This window comes from Tenebrio molitor, chromosome 8, assembly GCF_963966145.1.
Source record: "Tenebrio molitor chromosome 8, icTenMoli1.1, whole genome shotgun sequence".
Lineage (NCBI taxonomy): Eukaryota > Metazoa > Arthropoda > Insecta > Coleoptera > Tenebrionidae > Tenebrio > Tenebrio molitor.
In genome coordinates, this window is record NC_091053.1 from 18,766,074 (window position 1) to 18,793,739 (window position 27,666).

A 27,666-nucleotide genomic window follows, 5' to 3' on the forward strand; every position below is an offset into this window, starting at 1 on the left:
AGAAACATTTTAATTACATTAATTAATCGTATTTTAACTTTTTCGTCAGTGTCAGTTGTGACAAATAAAATTATTGGAAGCAAAGCCATCATGGATTCATAATTTCGTTTTGAAACAATACGATATTTAAAATATCCACGTTAACTGTGGAAATGTATTGTGGGTTGCATTTTCAATTCCGCCGGGCTCATGACCACTCCTGAAATACCCTGTATGTCCGTAACGGAGAACTTCACAGGGACCTTGGAATGAACTACGTAAGTGAAGAAATACGAAAGTTCGTAAGAAGTCATGAAGAAAGACAACATGAGGACATCGAGGCTATCCAGCTCCTGGATAAGACAAACCAGAGAAGACTTTTTTTGAAATCTCTTTCAATATACAGGTGTCCCAGTACTCGTTCCCCAGAGAAAACTGACCAATGGTGACGACAATCTAGATCCCAAAAATGCAAAGTTGTGAGACGTCAAAGATCCTCCAATTCCAGAAATGGAACCCCAGGTGTTAATATTCAATTCTTGAGCAACTTGAGCTTTCGGTACCATCTTCAAAGGCATCTAAAATAGCCTCTTCGTTCTCAACAGTGCGTACAGTCATGGGATCTGTCGATTTGAAAGGATTTGAATGAAATTTTGACACTGACGTTTCTCAAAAGTTTCATAGTGGGCCAGTTAATTGAAAACGTGATAAAATATGCAAGCTATAGCAACAATTACGAGAAATACACCTGGATGGCATAAAACCTTTTAATTGGTCGAATTAAAATGTTCTTTTCTTGAATACCGTTCAAGATAGAAAGATTTTTTTGGGATTATTTATTTGTCCTTTTATGAAGATTTCTACTCTTTTCTCTGGGGAGCGAGTTCTGGGACACCTGTATGTAAACATAAAACTAGCAATTTCTTCGTAAAAATTTCACCTTCAAAGAAACCTTTAATACACAATTAGTTTCTTCAGGTATAGTTTTCATAGAAGTTTGCAGCTTGCTTGATTTACTGATGAGGTATAATTGTTAAATATTTTTAAGAGCTTTGTAAGCAGATAATATAATACATCATAAGTACATTTTTTTGCTTTCGTGTAATTTTTTACGAAAAAGGAGAGGTAAGGATGTCATAACGTACTCGTAAGTGTTAAACTGAATTGCATTCTTAGTGCCATTGCAATAAAATAAAATTTACTTCCTTCTGTCATTCGGTAACAAAAGCGGAAGCTAAATCTTGGCAAGTGAACCTTCGCGAAAGTGGTGCCATGTTCTTGACACACATTCAAAGAGTTCAAAGGCAGGAGAAATTCATGATCGGAAATCAGGTACCATTATTTCACGCACATCACAAGTAACAGGGATAGCCAGTTACCCACGTTAATGATGAAGAAGGAAAGCGATAATAATAGACGCACATTCACTTGATGCAGATAAGAAAAGACAGTTTCTGAACGAAGACAGACAACTACAAATAACAAGTGCCAATAATGGTTTGAAGATGATTGTTATATAGCTTGCAGAAGAGAGTTCTACATGAGCATTCGTTCCGTGATTGTCGTGTCTTTTAAAGCAATCTGGAAGTAGTCAATTTGGGGAAATAGTTTTCGACTGTTGTGTTCAAAACTATAGGTAAGTGCACTTTAGATTTTGTGTGTTGTGTTGGTTTTGATTTGTAAATTTACAATTTTAATTTATTCAAAAAAAAATTAAATTAAATTAAAAATTTACCTACTTTACTTTAGAAAACATCTATGAAGTAGAAAGGGCCTAGCCTAAAGGATCAATCTTTTTTGTTTTAAGATGCTTAAGTCCAAGAGTTTGGAATAATGAAAATATCTTCCTTTCCAATTACATTTTTCCAAAACCATTTCACAACCATTGTAAAGGTTTTTTAAACACCTACATTCTGTTTAAAAAAACATTATCCTACTCTTATTTTGTAGGCTTAATAAACGTCTATCTTCCCAGCAGAATTGATAACAAAATTCTTTCAAATTCCAATTCAAACTGTTTAATTTTGTTCGTTTATTATAGAACCATGGCTCCAAACCAGCTCGGGAATTCCTTGTTTCTTTCTGAAACCAATTCAGCGGATCCTGTCCAGATTATTAGTAAACCAGGGGTACAACAGGAATTACCACAGATCAAGCCTCACGTTAGGACGACGAAACCTCAATACAGATTGCAAATAGTGTGGAGAAATGTCCTAATATTTAGCTATTTACACATCGCGGGAATTTATGGGATTTACTATATGTTTACTCTGATGCAGTGGAGAACCTTATTATGGGGTGCGTATGCTTAAAAATATTTATCATCATTTAATCTTGCAACATTACTTACTGATGGTAAAGCTTAAAACACGTCAAATTTGATTCAAATCAAAACTGGATTTTGATTTTTATTTGTTATGCTCCTGTTAATTTTTTTATTTCTTTTCATACTTATTATTTCTTTTAGCCTACCTTCTTAATAATGTTGGTGGATTAGGAATTACTGCAGGAGCACACAGACTGTGGGCTCATAGAACCTACAAAGCCAAGTTGCCTTTGCGAATTCTGTTGGCCTTCGGACAAACTTTAGCTCTACAGAATGACATATACGAATGGGTCAGGGACCACAGAGTTCATCACAAGTTTACCGATACAGATGCCGATCCTCATAATTCAACCAGAGGTTTCTTCTTTTCGCATATGGGATGGTTGCTGGTCAAGAAGCACAAGGATGTCTTCACTAAAGGAAAAACCGTGGACATGAGCGACGTAGCATCCGATCCCGTTGTTAGATTTCAAAGAAAGTGAGTCAATATACAAATACAGTTCCTGTTTTTATTAATTATACAGGGTGTTTTTGAAATGTATGTACAAATTTTAATCACGAGCTACTGGCTTCATGCAAAAACTCGGAAAAAATATTTAAAAAATTCTATATCAAAAAATAAAATGACATTTTTATTTTTTGAGCTACAATTTTTTTAAATTGCTTTTAGTTTTCTACGTTCTCCTACAACCTTGTAGGTAAAATTTCGGCACATTTTAAAAATACACCCTGTATATCATGTTTTATAAAATGTAAGCCAATGCGAACTAACCTTAGGAAATATGCTTTAAAACAAGGAAACCGCATTGGTGTACGTTTTATAAAATATTATATACAGGGTGTATTTTTAAAATGTGCCGAAATTTTACCTACCAGGTTGTCTGATAACGTAGAAGACTAAAAGCAATAAAAAAAATTGTAGCCCAAAAAATAAATGTCATTTTATTTTTTGATTTTTTTAGATATTTTTTCCGAGTTCTACATGAAGCCAGTAGCTCGTGGTTCAAATTTGTGCACGCATTTCAAAAACACCCTGTATATTATATTGATATTAGAATTTACTGAAGGATCATTACTGTTAACGACTTTTCAGATATTACATAATTTTGACTCCACTTTTGACCTTCGCCCTTCCGGCAATTGTTCCTTGGTACTTTTGGAACGAGTATCCTTCAGTGTGTTGGTACACCGTAGCCGTGTTAAGATATCTCTTGACACTCCATGGTACCTGGCTCGTGAACAGCGCAGCTCACATCTGGGGCGTCAAGCCTTACGACAAGTACGACACTTCAATAATCTGCACAACACCAGACTGACATTCACTTTTAGAAACATCAAAGCTGCTGAGAACAAAACTGTAGCAATGATCACTTTCGGAGAAGGATGGCACAACTACCATCACGTCTTTCCATGGGACTACAAAGCAGCCGAGCTGGGAAATTACAGAATGAACACCACCACGGCATTCCTTGATCTGATGGCAAAAATTGGATGGGCTTACGATTTAAAAACTGTGTCGGTGGAAATGATCAATAAAAGGGTTAAAAGAACTGGGGATGGCAGCAGACTTGTGGATGCTCCTGCCGAAGGTGATGATAGTGGTCACCACCATCATCACGAGAACAGTATATGGGGTTGGGGGGATAAAGATATGAAGACAGATGATATGGAGCTAGTAGAGATACATCATCAAAAGTTACCGAAGTTTGTACAGTAAGTTGATGCTGAATCAATGAATTTTGTCGATTTTTGTGATTTGTAAATTTTTAACTTGTTACCAACGTGCATTATCACAATGTAATTTATTATAATTTTGTATTTATGTAAGACAAAAATTAACTTTGTTTTCACCTTCACTGGATGTAATTTATGTGTAATTATTATATAATATACGAGTAAATAAATAAAAAAAATAAATAAACGAATTTTTTTCAAAAAAATCTTTGGACAGGTGAATTTTAGTTTATAAAAATACATATTTTAATAAAAAATAAAATTCCAAACAGTCATAACTCGAAAACAAATGACTGCTTGGAATTTTTTTTTTGATACTAAAACATGTATTTTTATAAACTAAAATTGACCTGTTCAAAGATTTGTTTGAAAAAAATTTTGTTTAATTTTTAAGGAATTTATTCCATACTTTTGCCGCTCTTTGTATAAATTTAATTTAATAATTCTAAAACGCAGGATACAGTTATTATTATTATTGAATAAGTCAATTAACAGATTACGGTCCAAATAAAAGTTGACTAAAACAGGAAAAAAAAAACAAAAAAAAACATGAACAGAATTCAGCAACAGGCAGCTACAGTTATTACCAAAAAAATCCTATGAAAGGTTGGCTCTAGGAGACATACCGTGAAATCGAAAAAAAAAATTAGAGTTGGCTATGACCAAAAATTTCAGTTGGGAATTCGTTAAGATTTCAATTATCAGTTGTTATTCTTAAAAATCTTGATTTTCATAAAGGTGTGAATTATGTCTGACCTGTCGGTTGTAAAAGAATTTTCTCACCTAGTGCAATGAAACAATGAGATTTAAAACTCCCGCGTCTTTATTCAACGGTCGGCACGCAACTTGTTCATAAATCGAAACTAGCAAATTACTGATCCGACGATCAATTTTCAAATGATCTTCGCAAAGTCTATAATAGAGCTATCACCGCTTTTGAAAACCGGAATAATTTTGGATATTTTCCACATAGAAAGGAATTTAGATTGCCGAAGAGAAGCATTAAAGATTGTCAAAAGCGGCTGAATAAAAATGGTTTTACAGTCTTTTACCAAGAAGGCTTGTATTTGGTCATGTCAAGGCTATATAGCTGCAGAAATATCAGCTTCAGAAATTGGAATTACATATATTTGAAGATGAGACTGACACTACATTAACGCCCAAGATCAGGGGATCTGGATCAAATGCTATAAAGATAGATTGGAAAAAGGAAGCAAATGCATCAGCTATATTTTGAGGTGCGTCAAAGACATCAGTACATCACCATTGCACGTTACTCTTCCCAAGATCGGTGTTGTTAAACGATGTACTTTATATTATATGAACTAGATTTGAATAATTTGCTTAACAATAAATTATTAAGTAAATAAATATTTTTTAATGCATTCCCGTGACAAAAATGTTAAAAAGTTGAAACCACCCGTCAGCTACTGGCAACTTTCTCTTTATACAGGCTGTCCCAAAAATGGCGTACTAACGGTGCACCACGGTGTAGAAGGGATTGCCGTAAACGTCAGAAAAATATTTAAAAAATTCTATTGGACTTATTTGCTGATTTAGCGGTCTTTGAAAGTGGCACTTAACAGGTCAATTATTTCGAAATATATGTATTAAATTGTCATGACAGCTACCTCTAATTGTACATATTATCACAAAGTACAAGATCACGCACTACCAATATCTAATCCTGCATAATAGAGAATTTAGAAGCTTGGGAAATCGAAAAAATTATTTTAAATCCACTACGGTAACATTGCAAGGTAATGATGTATGAGTATATTATTATTGTATTAAAGAGTGTTTTGGTTGTAAAGAACAACTCATAATAGATACGGTAATAATGGAACAAGCTAGAAAAAATAAAAGAAATATTTATACCGCATTCATAGACTACAAAAAAGCCTATGATTCAGTACCACATTCATGGTTAATTAAAATTCTTAAAATTTATAAAATTAATTTGGATTTGATTAACTTTTTATCTCATGTTATGACATTTTGGAGAACTACTTTAAATTTATCAATAAACAATACTAAATTAAAATCCGAGCCTATTCAAATTAAACGGGGAATTTATCAAGGAGATTCTTTAAGTCCTTTATGGTTTTGTCTAGCCATTAATCCTTTGACAAATCTATTAAATAGCACTGGATATGGTTTCAATATTAGACTTAATAATACCACACTATCCAAATTAAATCACCTTCTTTATATGGATGACATAAAACTTTATGCATCAAAAAAGAATCACATTTTATCTTTACTAACAATAACTGAAAATGATATTGGGATGAGTTTTGGTATTGATAAGTGTAAAATGCAATCAATATGTCGCGGTCACTACGAACATTTAGAATATATAACTCAAGAAGGAGAAATCATTAAAAATTTAAATAAAGGAGAATTTTATAAATATTTAGGTATTAATCAATCAAATCATATTCAACATTCAATTATAAAAGAAAATTTAGAAAAGCAATTTTATTTAAGAATTAAATCTATTTTAAAATCAAAATTAAACGGTAATAATTTAATTAAAGCAGTTAATACATATGCTGTTCCATTACTGACCTATTCTTTCGGTGTTATAAAATGGTCCAAAACTAATTTACAGAACATAAACATTAAAACTAGAGTTCTTTTTACCAAATTTAGTAAACACCATCCTAAATCTGCTATTGAAAGATTTAATTTACCACGCGAAAACGGTGGTAGGGGTTTTTCAAATCTAGAAGTACTGCTAAAAAATCAAATTGTTTCACTAAAAAATTATTTCCTCAATAGAGCTCGTGATAACACCTTTTTTAATGCTTTGGTTTCAGCCGATAAAGGCTACACACCTTTAAATTTAAGTGATAATATAATTTCAGATATTGTTAAGCCAAATATACCTGACACTATAGCAAATATAAAACAGAAGTCTTTACATGGGAGATACTTTAAAGAACTGGAACAACCAGAAGTTAATATTCAGGCCTCTCATGCATGGCTTAAGAAATCAAATATTCACCCTGAGACGGAGGGTTTTATATTTGCAATACAAGATCGTGTTATAAATACAAGAAATTATAAAAAACACATATGCGGTATACAATCGATAATTGATAAATGTAGGATTTGCGGAACTGAAGGGGAAACAATTGAACAGATCATTTTTTCTTGCACCGTTTTGGCTCAAAGCGAATATAAAAAACGTCACGATATATTCGCTAACATTGTACACATGAATTTAGCTGTTAAATTCAATTTATTAAAGAATACACAACCACATTATAGTTATACACCAGAAAGTTGTTTGGAAAATGACAGTTACAAGTTATATTTTGATAGAATAATTTTAACTGACATTCATATTAAGCATAACAGACCAGACATTATAATTTTAAATAAACAACAAAAGCAAGCATATCTTTTAGATATAGCTGTTCCAAATTCACATAAATATAACACAGACATATAACACAAAAGTTAATAAATATTTAGAGCTGTCCGTTGCTATGAGAAATCTTTGGTGTTTAGAAAAAATTTCGATTTTACCACTTGTAATTTCAGCAACGGGAATAGTACCGCAATCTCTTTTTAAAAATTTAAAAATTCTGGATTTAGATAACACATTGGTAGTTGAAATTCAAAAAGGTATATTATTATACTCATGTCACATCGTGAGGAAGTTCCTTAATATTGACACAGAACATAATACACAACAAAGTCAAAATGCGGAGGCGAGACGCCGGTAATTATGTTGATAAGCACTGCACTATTACTTGATAGTAATATCCGTAATAGTGTATGTACTCCGGCAAAATTGCCGTGCCGCCGGGTGGAGGTGGGATACGAGAAAATATTATTAAAATTAGTCACAATGTAAACTACAAATAGTCATATAAAACATAAAAATAATTTTTATTATAATAACAATAATTGTTTTTTTTTGTCTGAAAATTTTTTTCCATATTTTTTTCTTGTACATTTAAACATCCTTGATAAGGTAGTAAGTAGTTATACTTGGGCCAACCAACAGATATAGTAATAAAAAAAAAGGGGATGTGGCCGATATACGCCGAAGCCTGTTTCACAATGAAGCAGGTTTTTTGCCATTTGTCATTCTTATAAGTTTTGAAAAAAAAACTATTTTGTAATACAAATCGAAAAATGCCAAGGAAAACAAACAAACATAAACACGTGGTCAAACTCCCGAAGCGAGGTTAAAACGAATAAGATGCCGGTTGCCGTCAAGTAATTTTTGTGGATGTACATCAGGCTTTCGAAAATCTGCGCACGTTTTGAATAAGCCAATTGGAAACTGCTATTTAAAATACGCGGGCACTAGGGGGCGGTTTTATTACTATATCTGTTGGTTGGCCCAATTATAGTACGCTAATTTTGGGACAGTCTGTATACCTACATATCAATTGTTCATACACTTTTTTTCTTTCACTTTGAGGTCAGTTCTTGGTTTCAATTTTTACTAGTGTAATAATTACACTTTTACCGCTACCGCTGCACAATTGATTGATTTTGAAAGAAGTAGGAATAACAATAAAAAATTATTACAAATATTTGAAATCAAAATGTTCGGTGCTTAATTGTCTGGAACTATAAATTTAGAAATTAACGAATTTTAGTGGATTTTCCAGTTGAATTTTTGAGTACTATCAATGGAAATAATAGAGAGTTATCACGCTTCAATAGTTCAGTAATTAATCACCGTCATCAGCTTTTTTGACAGGCTTGTCTTTAGCGGAAAAGTTGCTCCCAATTTAGTGAGTTTAGGATAGCACCCTAGATTTTCACATTCGACACAAAAATGAAATCAAACTGGGTAGGTTCCATTAAAAAAAAAAACATAACTTTAGTGTTTTTATAATATTGGTATATATACCGCAATATTTGCCGAATGTGCAGTAGAAACGCAGCTATCGTCTAAAAAAAGAAAAAGTTGATATCTTTAATAACGGACAAGTTGTGGAGTTTTTTCGCAACTCTGGGACGTCCTGTACATGTACAAAAAAAAAACAAATCAGAGCAGGAGTTGCAAATAATTGGTCGTAGCGGAATTCAGCTAAATTATGAAAGGTATAAAAAGCATGTTTTTTTTGGTGTAGTGGCCTTTGACTTTCCATATTTGGAACTTTCTGATCATAATAAATTCTCGTCTTCTTCTTTCACTTGCTTTTTCTTCTTCTGCAAAAATGTTTTTATTTGTCATATTCATGGAAATTTGCAAAATACCTAAATACATATTTTAATTGTTTCCGTAACCTTGGAAAATGTGTCAAAATGGATAAATAATGGTCAAGATCTATAAATATTGATTTCATGTAGATATTCTATGCCAAGGTAAAATCGATTAAACTAGGTAAGGCAATGGCTAATGCGCTAATTTTAGGTGAATTATTCCCGTTTGGACAGAAACTTAACAAGAACTAGATATTTATTTCGGGCGTTCACAATCGACTCTTCAACGCCAAGTTGATACTTATCAAAATTATCGAAACGAAATCGCAGGAACTAAGTGCTTATATTTCTTAACGCTCCACAATCCCTCACGCAGCACCTATACTAAATACATGGTTCTGGTTATGGTTTCTGATTCTGAATGTAGGATTCTCAGAAAAAAGAATTATCCACTGTGCGCATGAGCATCTCATACGTGTCAAGTGATAAGTAACCTAATAGTAGTTCATTTAACGAGTTCGTGTGTAAATTGTTTTTTTTTTTGGCACTCGTGGGCCTTTAAAACGCTCGTTTCACTCGCGCTTTAAACTGGCCCACTCATGCCAAAAAAGGCCCAATTTACACACGAACGAGTTGAATACAACGGTTTTTTTTTGTTTGACGAGCATCTTAAAGGCTCCAAAATCGCTTACAATCAAAATTAGCTTGACGTTTCGTTTTGACAAGTTGTGACGTTTATCAAAATCCTTTCACACAGGAGAAATTTCTCAAATTCTGACAACAACAAAAAACATTTTTGTTCGTTGTGTTTAATTAAAAAAATTATCTTTATCTCTGATCGTAGAAAATCTATAGTGTGTAACATGTGCAAAAAGGTCTATTTCTCATTTGTTTGATTGCTCCACTTGACGCTTACGCTCGTGAGAAATCGGTAATTTTCTACACTCACTACACAATATGTTAGGTGGGAAGGAAGGATTTCTTGTAATATTTTTAACACCGGTAGAAGTCGCAACAAGAAACGAGTGTTCATTTATAATTTGTCAGCAAACGACAGTTCTTTTATATTTTTGAATTTCATTTAACAAAATCTTCCTGATTTTCTTCTCGTGTCAGCTGAATTCAACGACTACTTTCCTTTAATTTGTGAAGTGGCTCTTATTTGCTCTGTTTCTGCTCCTGAACTTGACCTATTGTCTAATCAATTCAACTACATTTTATAATTTATTCTTTTGGGTCAGACGTATTTTGGTTTATTTTTGATGTTCTCAGAACGTCTTTTACATCATGATCAGTTCGAGTTTTATTCAGGTGTTGTGACTTTTGACCTTGTTACAATACGAACAATACAACATTAAATTCATTGATTCAAATTTTGCAAGTGCCATTAAAATTCACCAATTTTATAATTTCCTATGAAAGTCGCAATAACTATTCAAATTTTACTTCAATTTTTACAGATTTATACAGAATGTCTATAGATGATTGCCTGGTCCAGCTTGCTATGAAAACTTGTCAAATTTTTAGGTTAGATTGTTGGTTTTTAACATGAGACAAGTTTCAACTGTGTTTTGCTCCGGGTAACGTCAATAGATTTAATATCAATACCATCAACAGGGGAACAGTAATCCTCCCATAATACTGCCACACCGTGTACCTATGTACGGGGTTATTATAAATGTTTGTAACAACCGAGGTAAGAACTAGTGGGCGCAGCGGCGCACCTAAAGCATAGCGCACAGCCACCTACGAGGGTACAATCATTTATAATGACCCCGTATATTCAGTAATTGGTAAATATATTTTTTTTTGCTCGACACTGTCAGAATTTGCGAATTTTCTCCTGTGTGATCGGATTTTGATAAATGTGACCACTTGTCAAAACGAAACGTCAAACTAATTTTAAATGTTTTAAGCGATTTGGAGCCTTTAGCGATCTCGTCGAACAAAAAAACGTTGTATTCAACTCGTTCGTGTGCCAAAAAACCCCAATTTACACACGAACTCGTCAAATAAACTACTATTGTATCTATTACACCTGAATCATAATATCTGATTTTGACACTAAAATGTGTGCAAAATCGGCCCTTTAAAGCACTAGAGCTTTAAAGGCTTCCTTATAAACTTGTAGGTATCATAATATACTATTAATTTTATAACACATAGTCAACATTCCAGACATTATATTTGTCAAATTTAATCAAAATTATTATGTGGAATTATCAATAAAAACACAAAACCAAAAAACTATGGGGTATATGTATTGTTGGTTGCATCACAAATTAATGTTAGGCTCATTATAATACTTTGTATCCTTGGTTGCCAAAAAATTTGAGCTAAAGCATATAATCTACAGGGATGTTAATGATTTCTACATTTTTTTGATTTCACTTAATATAAACATAAAACGAGAAATTTGTTATAGCGTCGTAAAAGTTTCACCATCTTTCTTCAATTTACTGTTGAGGTAAAATGGTTAAATATTTTTGGGAGCTGTGTTAGAAGCTTTGTTTAATCAGACAATATAATGTATTATAAGTACATTTTGAATTGCAAATTTAGTGCCATTGTAAGACGACAAAACACGTGATAAGTTGAAACTCGGGAAAAATTCCCAAAAATCAACCAGTTATCCACGACAGCGATAATAGACACACAAGCACTTGAGATAGATAAGAAAAGACACTTTTTGAACGAAGACAGAAAACTACAAATAACAAGTGCCCACAATGGTTTCCGGAGTTAGATTCATGTTATATAACTTTCGGAAGAATGTTCTACATTAGCATTTGCTCTGTGATTATCGTGTCATTTAAAGCAATCTGGAAGTAGTTCATTTGATGAAATAGTTGTGTTGTGCATAAAACTGCAGGTAAGTGCAATTTTCATATTGTGTGCCGTTTTGGTTTTGATTTGTAAATTTAAAATTTTGACAATTAATCAGTAGCACCAATCTTGAATATTTGAAAAAATACAAATTTACTTATTTTTAGAAAACGTCTATGAAATAGATAAAGGCTGAAGGATCAGTTTTTGTTATTTTAAGATACATATTATGTTCTACATATACCGGGTGATTCAGATTGGTATTCGCGCCCCTACATCTTTTTTGTTTTAAGAAAAAAGTATAGCAAACCATTATACAGTATGTCCCCGGATTGAGTTTACAAGAAGGAAAAAAAATTATTTTTGATTTTACGCAAAAACTTTAGAGGAATAACATTTCTTGCTTCATCTGAAACCCCCATTTCTGTTATTAAAAAGTCTTTTTCAACACAGAGGAAGACTTAACATTAAAATCAAAGAAAATGCAGAAAAAATAATTTCCTTTTTTTTGAAAAAATCAAATGATAATTGAATATAAAACTATTCTATTAACTATGCGCCGTTTTCTGTACATCATTCAAGCCTGTATCGAAGTTTAAGCTTCTGAACACCCATGCCTGATACATAACTGTTGGGAAATTTTTCATTAAATTTTGTAATTATGTGACAAAAACCGGTCCAACATTGGATTAAATAAATTCTTTGTTCTAAAGACAACATTTTGCAACAGTAATAAGTTGTTTGTCAAAAAACCAGGCCAATTGTAATAAAATTTATAACATAAAAATTAATTCTAAGTCCAAAATTTAAACAAAAAATGTTAATTTAAGAATACAATATATCAATACTGAGATTTTAATAACGGAAATGGGGGTTTCAGATGAAGCAAAAAATGTTATTCCTCTGAAGTTTTTACGTAAAATCAAAAATAAAATTTTTTTCCTCTTGTAAACTCAATCCGGGGACATACTGTAAGTATATTTGTAAATCGCTTATGAAACTACAATAGATGCTGTTGTCAAATATTCTCTACGATGACATATGTCAAAGTTAAGACAGTCAACTTTTTTTTTAAATAGTACACTATACATTTCTTAGCCTATTCTTGTAAAGCTTTAGAGAAATTCATGATTATAGCCAGAGCGCCAAGATTAGAGCCCGAGGCGCGCCGAGGGTTGTAAGGCGCGAAGGCTATAAGGGACTTCTCCACCGTGGTTTATACACTATTTTTTTCACTACTAGATACGTTAAAACCCTTTCTGATAATAATTATTAATCAAATTATTTTGTCGGATGCGACGGGTCCGAGTTGTCATTTCTTGACAGTTGGTATGAAAATCGTCTACGTTAACCAATGAAATAGACGACAATCTTTCGTTGCTAGGTGATGGTTGTTCCATTATTCACCACTGGTTAATAATGAAAAATTATTTACCTGTCACTGGGCCAACGTAGAAAAACGAAACTTCTCAGTGTTCTATGCCAACCGATAACGCTAGACTTTATTACTAGTAGTGAAAATAGTAATTAATTATACACCAAGGTAGAGAAGACATTTTTTTAAGCCGAGGTAGTTTAGGGAATAAAGAAGCGATGCTTAAAATTGTCTTCTCGGCCGTGGTGTATATATTATTTTTCAGAATTGATAACAAAATTCTTTCGAATTCCAATTCAAATATTTAATTTTGTATCATTTTATTCCATCTCCTTGGAGATGATTGTCAGAGCATACCTATTTTTGTTGTTGTTATTTTTCATAAATACTTTTAGACCAAATTTCTCAACTTAGATCGATATCCAAAAAATAGTGTGTACACCACGTTATGAAAGTCTCTTTTTTCACTTATTTGCTTGATTCAAACTGCAAATTCATGAAAACAAGTATGATTTTCATAATCATAACTAGTTGTACAAATAACTATTGGTTCATTTATCCTAGAGCCATGCCTCCAAACCAGCTCGGAAATTCCTTGTTTCTTTCTGAAACCAATTCAGCGGAACCTGTGCAGATTATTAGTAAGCAAGAATTACCACAGAGCAAATCTTACGTTAGGTCGACCAAACCTCAATACAGATGGCAAATAGTGTGGAGAAATGTTCTAATATTTATCTATTTACACGTCACGGCAATTTTTGGGATTTACTACATGTTTACCCTAATGCAGTGGAGGACTTTTGTATGGGGTGAGTCAGTTTAAAATATTTCAATCTTTGCAATGTAATGAAAAGCCTGTAAATTTTGTCATTTATTTATACATTTAGATAAATCCAGCATGTTCTTTGCTTTTCATGAATTTAAATACAGTGTGGAATAAAATGATTTACATCTAGTTACCTTTGCATTACCCTTGTAAAAATACGAAATGCCGCTCTACAGAAAAAAAGAGAACCTAACCTCAAAATATTCCAAAATTCCAAATATGATTTATTGCGAAGGGATGATATGAATGCAAAGTAGAGATTGAAATTAAAAAGGAGCTAACAAAAGCAAGTCACAGCTAGTGTTGAAAATGGCCACCAACGTTTGTTAATTCAATTTAGTAAATTGTAACAATTGTCAATTCGATTGCTGACATTTATTGACAGAACTAATAGTTCGGCACTTAAAAAAAAAAAGTAGAGCGGTACAGGAAAATTTACATGTGCAAAAATTCCAAAGGTAACTAGATGTAAATCATTTTATTCCACATTGTATAAATACATATAAAGTCAGGTCTGCGAGCCAAGCAGGCTCATGGCTTAGTTGCATTTTTTTCCACTCTTTTCTATTTCGCGTATGTCTTCTCCAGTCCGTCATTTCGACTTCATTCAACTCTGTTTCCACCATTCGTACTCACTTTGGTCTCGGTCTGCCTCTTGTTCTCCTTTCAGTAATTCCCCTTATCTCGGCATGTTTTGTCATATTTATTTGTTATGCTACATTCAGTTCTTTATTTGCCATCACGAAAACACAAGAACAAGAAAATGTAAAAAGTCAAATAACAATGGTCCTCACGTTGAACCTTGTGTGATTTATTTATTTTTATACGTATTATTTCTTACAGCGTTCTTTCTTACTCATTTTGGTGGATTAGGAATTACTGCTGGAGCACACAGACTGTGGGCTCATAGAACCTATAAAGCCAAGTTGCCTTTGCGAATTCTGCTGATGTTGGCACAAACTTTTGCTTTACAGAATGACATACACGAATGGGTCAGAGACCACAGAGTTCATCACAAGTTTACCGATACAGATGCCGATCCCCATAATTCAACCAGAGGTTTCTTCTTTTCGCACATGGGATGGTTGATGGTCAAGAAGCACAAAGATGTCTTCATTAAAGGAAAAACCGTGGACATGAGCGACGTAGCATCCGATCCCGTTGTTAGATTTCAAAGAAAGTGAGTAAACGTCTATACAGTGTGAACATAAAGTTTGGAACAAAATTCGTAGTAGCGTTATGTGATGTTTTTTGGAAAATCGCTCGGAGAGGTCGATTTTATTTTGGAAAATGCCATCCTGTGACGTACAACTTGTTTAAATGACGTCATTAGTTTTCGCGCAATGACGTCATCACCAATTTTTTTAAATGGCAACCCCCACTTTTTTCGTCTCTTTCTGATGAATGAAAAAAATTGGTACCTTACATAACAATTTTTTTTGAGAAAATGGCAAATTTTATTTTAAAAAATTAATTGCTGCATTTTAAAAAAGGTTTTCGTTCTTTTCCTTTATTCTAAAACTTGACAGATAACCTAACAAATACAATCTGACGCATTTTTCACCAAACAGTGTTGCCGGTTGTATTTCCAACGTAGAATGCAGTGCTGGTGCAGACTTTATGTACTAAAATGCCTTACTCTTGGAAAGTGAAATCCATTACATAATTTGATTACACGTTAGGGTCATTACTGTCAGCGACTGTTTATTATTTCCCAACGCAATTTGAATCAGTTTTAATTTACCTTTTTCAGATATTACTTAATTTTGGCTCCACTTTTGACCTTCGCTATTCCGACAATTGTCCCTTGGTACTTCTGGACCGAGCACTTTGCAGTGTGTTGGTGCACCGCAACTGTGTTAAGATATCTTATGTCACTCCATGCTACCTGGCTCGTGAACAGCGCAGCTCACATCTGGGGCGTCAAGCCTTACGACAAGTATGACACTTCAATAAACTGTACAACACCAGACTGACATTCTCTTTTAGAAACATCAGAGCTTCTGAGAACAAAGCTGTAGCAATGGTGACTTACGGAGAAGGGTGGCATAACTACCATCACGTCTTTCCGTGGGACTACAAAACAGCCGAACTAGGAAATTACAGATTGAACACCACTACGGCATTGCTGGATCTGATGGCAAAAATTGGATGGGCTTATGATTTAAAAACTGTGTCAGTGGATATGATCAATAATAGGGTTAAAAGAACTGGAGACGGCAGCAGACTTGTGGATGCTCCTTCTGAAGGTGATGATAATGGTCACCACCATCATCACGACAACAGTATATGGGGTTGGGGGGACAAAGATATGAAGACAGATGATATGGAACTGGTAGAGATACATCATCAAAAGTTACCAAAATTTGTACAGTAAGTTGATGAGTTTTGTTAATTTTTGCAATTTGTAACTTTTTAACTTGTTACCAAAGTGCAGTATCACAAAATAATGTATTATAATTTTATGTTTATCTTAGACAAAAATTAACTTTGTTTTCACCTTCACTGGGTGTAATTTATCTGTAGCGGAATTCTACTAAATCATGAAAGATCTAAAAAGCATGTTTTTTTAGTATAGTTGCCTTTATCTTTCCATATTTGGAACCTTCTGATCACAATAAATTCTCGTCCTCTTCTTTAATTATTTTCACCCTTCTTGGCATTGCTTTTATTTAAATCCAATAAAGTTCAACGCCGTCTTTGTGCTACTTGGTTTTTCTTCTTCTGCAAAAATGTTTTTATGTGTCATATTATGGAAATTTGCAAAAGAAATACATATTTAGTGCGATTCTGATTCAAAATTTAGCGAGATTGTTATTGAACAATATTGATTTTGCATAGATCCAACCAATCAACAGCTACATATCATAGCAACTACAACATTGTTATACAGCAATATTGGTAAATTTTAAAACAGAATCGCACCAATTATGATTGTTTCCGTAACCGTGGGAAGTGTGTTTAATAAGAGAAATAATTGCCAGAATCTATAAATATTGATTTCATGTCGATTAAATTAGGTAAGGTAATGGATGGCTAATGGTAGGTGAATTATTCCCCTTTTTTAAAATTAATTTTCCTTTAATTTGTGAAATGTGAGGTGGTTCTTATATGCCCTGCCTCTGCCCCTGAACCTGACCTATTGTCTAATCAATTCAACTACATTTTATAATTTATTCTTTTGGGTCAGACGTATTTTGGTTTATTTTTGATGTTCTCAGAACGTCTTTTACATCATGATCAGTTCGAGTTTTATTCAGGTGTTGTGACCTTTAACCTTGTCACAACACAAACAATAGAACATTAAATTCATTAATTCAAATTTTTCTTTCTGCAAAAAAAATTGGATGGAACGGAAACATTGTGGATGCACTGATTAAATTTCGCAAGTGTCATTAAAATTCATCAATTTTATAATTATCTACGAAAGTCGACAAATCCCTGTTTGGATGTCGTTTCAAGAATTGCAAAATATCGCTATTGTGTAAAGTTTCATTTTTTTATAATATCTAATTCATTTCGGTAGCAATAAATGGCTCTTATCGCAAAGTTTAAAAAATGATCTTAAATTTCTAAAAATACAGAATTTTTGAAACAGTATACAGGGTGACTTTTTGAAAGTTATGTAGATATTTTAACCAGTGGTAGAACTCCACAAAAGTTAACTATTGAGTTACAAATGTTAAAATTTTTCGAGAAAAAGGGTCTAAAATTTCAAAAAAATTTTGGAAGCTACTGAATTTTATGAAAAAAAAAAGGCTCAAAAAATCATAGTAGACGTTTTTGTTGTCATTTAATTCAAAATGAAGTCACTTTGACAAGAAGGTCACTCTTAACCAATCACGAACCTTTGTAAACGTTGTGCAGCATCTTTGCGATTTCGGGAGTTCTTGGCCGAGGAGATCGCATTTTGGTTGCAGAAGAAGAATTTCTCTACGAAATTGATAACCAGGCAGGAAGAAGTACTCGGAGTTTTGTAAATTACCTGGGAGTTTCTCAGGAAATTCGTCAAAACAGAAGCTCGTGACTCGTTGACGAAAGGGTCGATATGATATTGATATACAGGATGTAGAATGGATTTTGCTACTTAGGTATAGTGAAAATCCTCTGATATTAGCGCCCCTAATTATTTTCCAACAAAACCTTGTAGAGTAAAAAAAAATTTACCTAAATCCTTTTCTAATTATTTTCTAACTCCTTCTGGTTCTGTTAGACAAGAAAAATTAAATATTCAAAATTTACCGATAAAATAGTAATAGCCATGACTCCCGACAACAATAAAGTTCATTTTTGACAAACGTAACGAGTTTGCTGATTCCTCAAAAAATGAACTCTTTTAACAAAGTTAACTTTGTAAAATGGTATTACTCCGGATTGTCTTTTAAAGACATGCAAGCAACATTTCCTGCATTGTATCCGGAGCGACCAGTTCCAAGTTTGACATGTCAAATATCATACAATGTCATCTTTGGTTGTCACCTCGATTACACTTCCCAGCTATTGCTATTTTGACACATTCTTTAATTCTATTATTGTGTACTTCCGGAAGATGTAAAAAAAAACAAATAAGAATTGGGAACCGTTTTTAAAACTCTACAACTTTTGTATTTAAGGCTTTGTTCTAAAATAATTAGGGGAGCCAATATCCCAGAATTTTTACTTTTACACGTAAAGTGCCTGTGTACCAAAATCCATTCTACACCCGGTATGATGAGTCTTTATTCTGATAGATGTTTATCTTCTGAATACACACACATTAAAATAAAAAATAAAAAAATTGTTTTTAATAAAGAAAATATAATTTCCAAAAATCGAGTAACCATAACTTTACTATAGCAAATGTTCGAAATTACCTCCATTCTTTCTAAAGCACATTCGACACCTTCCACTGACGCCCATTGCGGCGTTTAAAATTCTGGTGGTATTTGTTAATAAACATTGTCTTGAATGTCCATAGCTCTCTTAGTCACTTTGCAAAATTAGAATGCACTTTTATTACTATTTAATGTGACTGCTTGATTTAAAAAAAAATATACATTATTTTTTAATTTCTTCTTTTTGTTTCTATGCATGAGCATGGTTGTTTACATTTTCGTATTCAAAATAAAAATCTCTATAACACTGAGCAAAAAAAGTTAATAGTGCAATTTGAAAAAAAAAGTTGACTATCATCTGTCAAAAACAGAACTCAAGAACAAATATCGCGCGTTCAAATGAAATCCTGGACTGGGAAGGCGTTGGAAACCGTGCAATTGTTGTGCTTTTTTAAAGCGTAGATTAATTGGAGCATGTTGACAGCTAACCTAAAATTTAAAGCCTAAACGTTTATTTTTTTTCTTACTTTGCAATGTTTTACATCAAAAATAGAATAACGTAACGATTCCTATTCTCGAAGCAAATATCTAAGGGCACTCTTTGCTGAAAAAAAAACATGTTCAATTATGTCCCGATTAAACATAAACAAATGTCATTCGTGTCAAACGGTGGGAAATTCAAACTTTACACTGTTCTAAACGGTTTAATTTTTCCAACGCCTACTCAGCCCAGGATTTCATTTGAACGCCCGATATTGGATCAATTCAAAATGTAGCGTATTTAAAACGATTTTCTTTGACACATAATTTATTAAAATCGTATGAAAAATAAGGAAATTACAGCACCAAAGATTTTTCATAATCCACCTGGTATAATAAATACTCGTAGCTATGAAGTAACTGTGAAAAGACTCTAATACTGAATACGACTATTTTCCTTTAAATTGTGAGGTGGCTCTTATATGCTCTGCTTTTGCCCCTCAACTTGACCTATTGTCTAATCATTTCAACAGAACGTCTTTTTTCTTTACGTCAATCAAATATTAAAATATACAACAAGTGACTTTTGACTTTGTAGCAGCATAAATAATACAACATTAAACAAGTGCCCATAATGGTTTCTGTGGTTGGATCCATGTTATATAAGTTTCAGAAGAAAGTTCTACATCTGCATTCGTTCTGTGATTGTCGTGTCTTTTAAAGCAATCTGGAAGTAGTTAATTTGGTGAAATAGTTTGTTAGTAAAACTGTAGGTAAGTGCAATTTTGATATTGTGTGCCGTGTTGGTTGTGATTTGTATATTTAAAATTTTGACCACTAATCAGTAAGTAGATGCAGATATTTAAAAAAAAAATTGAATAAAAATTGACTCGTATATAAAGTAAAAAAGGCCTGTCCAAGAGGTTGAAATAATGAAAATATTTTCTGTTTCATTGGCGTATTTTCCAACAGAACTCGAAATAGGTCACATTAATTAAAAAAAAAATCCCTCAGAAATGGCTCTTTCTCATTTCATTTGCAGACTTGCATTTAACTACCTTTTGCTTCTTGATTCGCTTCAGTAAAACAATTTTTATGCTAAAATAAAGAGTAAATTGGGATTTCATTGCTTGTCTCAAACAATTGCAAGGTATAAAAAAAACAGAGTGGGTCGTAAAGACGCACGATAGAAGTGAAACTTTTGTATTACTGGGAAACTTTGAAATTCTTCATCAATCACTTTTAAATAGCATATTTACAACCAAATTGTATATTTTAATGAAGAAAATAAATTATAAACAACGATAACACTAAACAATATGGAAATGCGTAACTCATTGTTCATTTTTAAGCCTCCAAATTAAAAAAGAGGACATTATCGATAAATGCCGTGAGTGTGACAAAGACAGAAGTATACACAATTTTAAGGGATGTTTGTATCGTGTCAAACAGATTAAATTACATTTAAGTGAGATGGAAATATTGGCGCAACCGTTGTGCGAGACACTGCTTCCACTCGACCCGACAGTGTTTACCCCCACCACTTTTCGTCACACAAAAAGGTTGCCGATCAGAATTTCAGAACCCTCCCATAAAAAGTTTCACTTCAAAAATATGATAATGTAGTCCAGTCAATAGAGACATAAAAATGGCTCCACCTTGCAAAAGGTACAGAAAAGTTTATACTTGGCAGGTATCTTCTGTTAGGTATATTATTACTATTGCCGAGTTTGCGACCTTGGGGGGTTGTCGCTCGCCCCGCCATACTGGAGAATAGGGGTGGAAAATCACATTTCTGCGATTATTTCATTATCCGTGTGAGATACGTCTATTTAAGTTATTATAAAAAATGTAGAGCGCACAATTCTCTACATTTTTTGTTCTTTATGTTTTTTGTCAGATCAATAGTTTTGTAGTTACAGCGTGTAGAAATCGAAAATTTCTATTATTTTTGTACTTTTTATTCTTTTCCACACCACCACAGAAGTAGAGCAATTGGGTGCATTTTTTTTTACGTAGTGTCCTCGGTGGGCATAGTCTACGATGCAGTAGAAATTTACTGTTTTACTCTTTTTGATCTCTTTGTAACGTAGACGGATCCAAATGATCTGGATCGATCGGTTTAGATGAGCTGAATTCATCAGAGTTTATGAATTCGAGAATTCCTCTTGAGAATTTTCTTCTTGTTCCTCAGGGTCATCATCATCATCATCAGGATCATTTGGCGTTTACCTGTTTCATTAGTATACACGTTGGAGTCCGATATTCCCGTAGACGGACAAACAATAAATGCTCGATTTCTACAGGCTGTAACTACGAAACTATTGATCTGACAAAAAAAACGTAAAGAACAAAAATTGTAGAGAATTGTATGTTCTATATTTTTTGTAATTAGCTAGATATACGTATCTCGCACAGATAATGAAATAATCACAGACTTTCCAGAATCTGAAGATCAAGACGAACAAATACCTGAAATCAATTAATTTCTATTTTGGCAAACGCCAAAATATAATTTCAGCAACAGGAATAGTACCCCAATCTCTTTTTAAAAATTTAAAAATTTTGGACTTAGAGAACACATTGGTGGTTGAAATTCAAAAAGGTATATTATTATACTCATGTCACATCGTGAGGAAATTCCTTAACATTGACACAGAACATAAAACACAAAAAAGTCAAAATGCGGAGGCGAGACGCCGGTAATTATGTTGATAAGCACTGCACTATTACTTGATAGTATTATCCGTAATAGTGTATGTACTCCGGCAAAATTGCCGTGCCGCCGGGTGGAGGTGGGATACAAAAAATAGAAATTTTCGATTTCTACACGCTGTAACTACGAAACTATTGATCTGACAAAAAAACATAACAAAACAAAAAATGTAGAGAATTGCATGCTCTACATTTTCTATAACAACTTAGATAGAGGTATCTCGCACGGATAATGAAATAATCGCAAAAATGTGATTTTGCACCCCTATTCTCCAGTATGGCGGGGCGAGCGGCAACCCCCCAAGGTCGCAAACTCAACAACATTAATAATATGCCTGATAGAAGATACCTGCCAAGTATAAACTTTTCTGTACCTTTTGCAAGGTAAAACTCGCTATTGATTGGACTAATAATCATTTGAAAATAAGAAAATCGCGAGCTACTTTACATTTTAATTTTTGATTGGTTGTAAAAAAGTAAAACATTTTTTGTGTTTTTGGAGGACACGACATATTTTTTGAAATTTTATTTTACTATTTAATTGTTGTGAAACAAAAAATGGAAAAATATGATAATCATGTGAAAATAGAACTATCGGTAAAATTGCGAAAATAATTTCTATTTTAGCATAAAATAAGATTTCAATTTCTTTTTTTTTTTTAATTTCGAAACTCGTTTTGCTATTCCTTCAGCGCTTAAAATTGGTGCAAAACATCAATAGGGAGTAAGATTGGCATAATTTTTTTATCCAAAAGTAGGAATTGTGAAGGTATTTTAGACACGTGCGTTCTGTTTAATTTTTTTATCCAAAAGTAGGAATTGTGAAGGTACTCGTATTTTAGACACGTGCGTTCTGTTTAAAAAGATATTATCCTACTCTTACCTTGTAGGCCTAATAAACGTGTATCTTCCCAGCAGAATTGATAACAATAATTCTTCCAAATTCCAATGCAAAGTTTAATTTGGTTCGTTTATTCTAGAGCCATGGCTCCAAACCAGCTGGGAAATTCCTTGTTTCTTTCTGAAACCAATTCAGCGGAACCTGTGCAGATTATTAGTAAGCAAGAATTACCACAGATCAAATCTTACGTTAGGTCGCCCAAACCTCAATACAGATGGCAAATAGTGTGGAGAAATGTTCTAATATTTACCTATTTACACGTCACGGCAATTTTTGGGATTTACTATACGTTTACACTGATGCAGTGGAGGACTTTTTTATGGGGTGAGTCAGTTTAAAATATTTCAATCTTTGTAATGTAATGAAAAGCCTGTAGATGTACATTTGAATGAACCCAACATGTTCTTTGCTTTTCATGAATTTAAATATAAATAACTATAAACTCAGGTCTGCGAGCCAAGCAGGCTTATGGCTTAGTTGCATTTTCTTTTCCAATCTTCTCATTCATCTCTCTTTCCAGTATTCGTACTCACTTTGGTCTCGGTCTGCCTCTTGTCCTCCTTCCAGTAATTCCCCTCATCAAGACTTGTTTTGTCATATTGACTTGTTAAGCTACTTTCAGTTCTTTATTTGCCATCAGGAAAACACAAGAACAAAAAATATAAAAAACAAATAACAATGGTCCTCACGTTGAACCTTGTGTGACTTATTTATTTTTATACGTATTATTTCTTACAGCGTTCCTTATTACTCATTTTGGTGGATTAGGAACTACTGCAGGAGCACACAGACTGTGGGCTCATAGAACCTACAAAGCCAAGTTGCCTTTGCGAATTCTGTTGATGGTCGCCCAAACTTTTACTCTACAGAATGACATACACGAATGGGTCAGGGACCACAGAGTTCACCACAAATTTACCGATACAGATGCTGATCCTCATAATTCAACCAGAGGTTTCTTTTTTTCGCACATGGGATGGTTGCTGGTCAAAAAGCACAAGGATGTCTTCACTAAAGGAAAAACCGTGGACATGAGCGACGTAGCATCCGATCCCGTTGTTAGATTTCAAAGAAAGTGAGTAAACATACAAATATAATACGCGTTAGGGTCTTTACTCTCAGCGACTGTTTATTATTTCCCAACACAATTTAGTTAATACAGTTTTAATTTACATTTTTCAGATATTACATAATTTTGACTCCACTTTTAACCTTCTTTCTTCCGACAATTGTTCCTTGGTACTTCTGGAACGAGCACCTTGCAGTGTGTTGGTGTACCGCAACTGTGTTAAGATATCTCATGGAGCTTCATGGTACCTGGCTCGTCAACAGCGCAGCTCACATGTGGGGCGCCAAGCCTTACGACAAGTATGACAATTTAATAATCTGCACAACACCAGACTGACATTCACTTTTAGAAACATCAGAGCTTCTGAGAACAAAATGGTATCAGTGATCACTTACGGAGAAGGGTGGCATAATTACCATCACGTCTTTCCATGGGACTACAAAGCAGCCGAGCTGGGAAATTACAGATTGAACACAACTACGGCATTCCTTGATCTGATGGCAAAAATTGGATGGGCTTACGATTTAAAAACTGCGTCAGTGGAAATGATCAATAAAAGGGTTGAAAGAACTGGAGATGGCAGCAGAGTTGTGGATGCTCCTGCTGAAGGGGATGATAATGGTCACCACCAGCATCACGAGAACAGTATATGGGGTTGGGGGGATAAAGATATGAAGACAGATGATATGGAGCTGGTAGAGATACATCATCAAAAGTTACCAAAATTTGTACAGTAAGTTGATGAGTTTTGTTTTTAACTTGTTACCAACGTGCAGTATCACAAAATAATGTATTATAATTTTATATTTATCTTAGACAAAAATTAACTTTATTTTCACCTTCGCTGGATGTAACTTATTTGTAATGATTATATAAATATTAAATAAATTTATCATGGTGCCATTTAACGACCAAATATTTGGCATTCCTCATCAACACTAAAAGGCACGATACAGTTAAACCCGATGTACCAGTGCTGTTCAACCTATTGTTTCAGCTTCCCGTCAACCATCAGCTTCTTTTGGGAATCGTAGTTTTGGAACATTTCCTAGACTGTGTTCGACAGTATCAAATAATACCAAAATAGCTATTTATGTAGTTAGTTGCAAAATGAGAGTGTTTTTCGCATGAGACGTGAAAATTGTCCCAACGAACGAAGTGAGTTGGGCAACACGTCGAATGCGAAAAACACTCGGTTTTGCAACGAATCACATACAAGATTTTTTCTAATTCCTCATAAAATTGTTAAAAAAAACAAGAAATATTTAAATTTTAGTAAGTACCTAATTAAATCATTCTACCATTGAATTTGTCAAGGAATTTATGTTTCGTTTTACTATGACAATATGTAAACAGAAAAAAAATCCACAAAATCACAATTTGGTATCAATTTGGTCCCTCAAATGAGTGATTCCGAAGAAAGTGTGGGTGCAGATATTGAAGCTGCAGCGGAAGCTGCTATTTCGACCTTGTTACCAGCGAAGTCGCGAGCTGTTTATGAGTTAAGTTATCAACGCTTCGACCAGTGGTTGGGTTTGAGGAAGTTGGAATGCATATCCGAAAAAGTAATGTTAGCTTATTTCATGCAAAGGTCTAAATTGCTGAAACCATCAACAATGTGGAGCGAGTATTCAAAACTAAGAACAACCATTTATTTGAATAAAAAGGTAGATATTAGCAAATTCAACAATTTGATTGCATTCTTGAAGAGACAGAGTGAAGGCTATCGCGGGAAGAAATCGAAGGTTTTTACCAAGGATGAAGTCCATGCATTTTTAAAAGAAGCCAACGATAAAACATATTTAATGTTAAAGGTACAAGAAAAAAATTATTAGAGAAGAATTACATTACAAAATAATCATCTTTTTCAGGTTTTACTAATTGTCGGTATATCAGGAGCCTGCCGTAGGCAAGAACTACTTCAGTTGTCTATAAAAGACATAGAAGATATGGGAGAATTCCTGAAGATTCAGATCCTTGAAACTAAAACAAAAGTACCATGAGAATTTACCATAACTCCGGGAAATGTTAGTGGATTAAATTTATTAGAAGTCTTTCGAAGATATTCTTCATTGCGATCTAAAAATACACGGCACCAGAGATTTTTTGTTGGTTATAGACTTGGAAAATGCATTGCCCACCCTGTTGGAATAAATACTATTGGCGGCGCTCCAAAACAAATAGCCACTTTCCTTGGTTTGAAGAATCCCGAAGAATACACCGGTCACGCTTTCCGCCGTAGTTCGGCTACATTATTAGCTGAATCCGGAGCAGATACGTCGATTTTGAAACGTCTTGGGGGGTGGAAATCGACCAATGTTGCCGAGGGTTACGTTGACGCATCAATACAAAATAAGAAGAAGATCGCTCAAATGATTTTAGGCAAAGACAACACTACCAGTAAAGCCTTATCTTTCAAAAAATTGAAAACACATGATGCTACGTCTTCAAGTGGTCAAATCCCAGAGAAAAATAATTACTTATCGGTTGATAGTTATCATGAGATGTCTGCTGTATCGTCAAACAATCAAATTTCAGACGAACTTAACTTATCATCATCATTAACAGAAGCTTTCCATATTTCACATTTACATAATTGTACTGTAAATAATTTTTTATTAAGAACAACTCCTTTTTGGAAATTTTCTAATTACGTTAATTCCATTGATTCTTCTTTAAAGTCTTCTTTAGAAAAAATACTTAATTTACGTTTAACTGATTTACAATGGTGTCAGTCCACTTTACCGATTAGATTTGGTGGACTGGGAATTCGCCGCATTTCCGATATTTACCTTCCTGCTTTCCTATCTTCAGTTCATGGTGTTAAAAAGCTTGTTTCTCAATTACTAAATTCAAAGGATAATGAGCTTATTATTCACCATTATGATGAAGCTTTAGCAGTCTGGGATGTAGAAAATGAGAACGAAATACCAACAATACCACAATTTCAGAAGAATTGGGATAATATCAATATCAAAAGAATAATTGACAATGACTTAATCTTTCATTCATGTAGGGACTTGGCTCGTTTTAAGGCTTTGCAATGCAGAGAATCAGGATCTTGGTTCCATGCAATACCTTCTCCTAATATTGGTACTCTTTTAGATAATACTTCCTTCCAAGTTTGTATTGGTCTAAGATTGGGTTGTAATCTTTGTACACCTCATATTTGCAAATGCAATGCGAAAGTTGATGAAATTGGTATTCACGGTCTAAGTTGTTCCAAAAGCAGTGGTAGATTTTCAAGACACACTGAAATTAATTCTATTATCAACCGGTCTTTGACTTCTATTCATGTTAATTCAACTTTAGAACCAAACGGACTATCTCGTGATGACGGAAAACGCCCTGATGGGATGACTTTAGTACCGTGGAATAAAGGTCAACCTTTGGTTTGGGACGTTACTGTTGTAGATACACTTGCAGACAGTTACGTATTGAAA

The 27,666-nt window shown here is 33.6% G+C and overlaps 3 protein-coding genes and 1 long non-coding RNA gene across 4 annotated transcripts; all 4 read left to right on the plus strand.

Annotated features, from left to right (window-relative positions):
• Nucleotides 1-1,176: 1,176 nt before the first annotated feature.
• On the plus strand, nucleotides 1,177-4,161 carry LOC138136685 (acyl-CoA Delta-9 desaturase-like). Its single transcript, XM_069055957.1, has 5 exons — nucleotides 1,177-1,615; nucleotides 2,021-2,277; nucleotides 2,447-2,783; nucleotides 3,399-3,584; nucleotides 3,635-4,161. Exons 2-5 carry the CDS (start codon nucleotides 2,025-2,027, stop codon nucleotides 4,020-4,022), a joined length of 1,164 nt encoding a protein of 387 aa, XP_068912058.1. The 5' UTR covers nucleotides 1,177-1,615; nucleotides 2,021-2,024; the 3' UTR covers nucleotides 4,023-4,161.
• Nucleotides 4,162-11,758: 7,597 nt separating this feature from the next.
• LOC138136324 (acyl-CoA Delta-9 desaturase-like) lies at nucleotides 11,759-16,824 on the plus strand. The gene is made up of 5 exons (XM_069055490.1): nucleotides 11,759-12,089; nucleotides 13,983-14,227; nucleotides 15,088-15,424; nucleotides 15,998-16,183; nucleotides 16,234-16,824. The coding sequence occupies exons 2-5, from the start codon at nucleotides 13,987-13,989 to the stop codon at nucleotides 16,619-16,621; spliced, it is 1,152 nt and encodes a 383-aa protein (XP_068911591.1). The 5' UTR covers nucleotides 11,759-12,089; nucleotides 13,983-13,986; the 3' UTR covers nucleotides 16,622-16,824.
• Nucleotides 16,825-20,151: 3,327 nt separating this feature from the next.
• On the plus strand, nucleotides 20,152-25,146 carry LOC138136325 (acyl-CoA Delta-9 desaturase-like). Its single transcript, XM_069055491.1, has 5 exons — nucleotides 20,152-20,311; nucleotides 23,234-23,478; nucleotides 23,893-24,229; nucleotides 24,337-24,522; nucleotides 24,573-25,146. Exons 2-5 carry the CDS (start codon nucleotides 23,238-23,240, stop codon nucleotides 24,958-24,960), a joined length of 1,152 nt encoding a protein of 383 aa, XP_068911592.1. The 5' UTR covers nucleotides 20,152-20,311; nucleotides 23,234-23,237; the 3' UTR covers nucleotides 24,961-25,146.
• A 160-nt stretch (nucleotides 25,147-25,306) lies between these two features.
• LOC138136326 (uncharacterized) lies at nucleotides 25,307-26,778 on the plus strand. The gene is made up of 3 exons (XR_011161247.1): nucleotides 25,307-25,498; nucleotides 25,580-26,037; nucleotides 26,095-26,778. It is a non-coding gene; the product is annotated as an uncharacterized lncRNA (long non-coding RNA).
• The last annotated feature ends 888 nt before the right edge of the window (nucleotides 26,779-27,666 follow it).

Excerpts from the sequence above, each read along its gene's own strand:
- LOC138136685 (XM_069055957.1), top strand. The coding sequence starts at position 2,025 with ATGGCTCCAAACCAGCTCGGGAATTCCTTGTTTCTTTCTGAAACCAAT. Across the intron at positions 2,784-3,398 it reads GTTGTTAGATTTCAAAGAAA|ATATTACATAATTTTGACTC; the intron begins GTGAGTCAATAT and ends ACGACTTTTCAG. Across the intron at positions 3,585-3,634 it reads GGCGTCAAGCCTTACGACAA|AAACATCAAAGCTGCTGAGA; the intron begins GTACGACACTTC and ends ATTCACTTTTAG.
- LOC138136324 (XM_069055490.1), top strand. The coding sequence starts at position 13,987 with ATGCCTCCAAACCAGCTCGGAAATTCCTTGTTTCTTTCTGAAACCAAT. Across the intron at positions 15,425-15,997 it reads GTTGTTAGATTTCAAAGAAA|ATATTACTTAATTTTGGCTC; the intron begins GTGAGTAAACGT and ends TACCTTTTTCAG. Across the intron at positions 16,184-16,233 it reads GGCGTCAAGCCTTACGACAA|AAACATCAGAGCTTCTGAGA; the intron begins GTATGACACTTC and ends ATTCTCTTTTAG.
- LOC138136325 (XM_069055491.1), top strand. The coding sequence starts at position 23,238 with ATGGCTCCAAACCAGCTGGGAAATTCCTTGTTTCTTTCTGAAACCAAT. Across the intron at positions 24,230-24,336 it reads GTTGTTAGATTTCAAAGAAA|ATATTACATAATTTTGACTC; the intron begins GTGAGTAAACAT and ends TACATTTTTCAG. Across the intron at positions 24,523-24,572 it reads GGCGCCAAGCCTTACGACAA|AAACATCAGAGCTTCTGAGA; the intron begins GTATGACAATTT and ends ATTCACTTTTAG.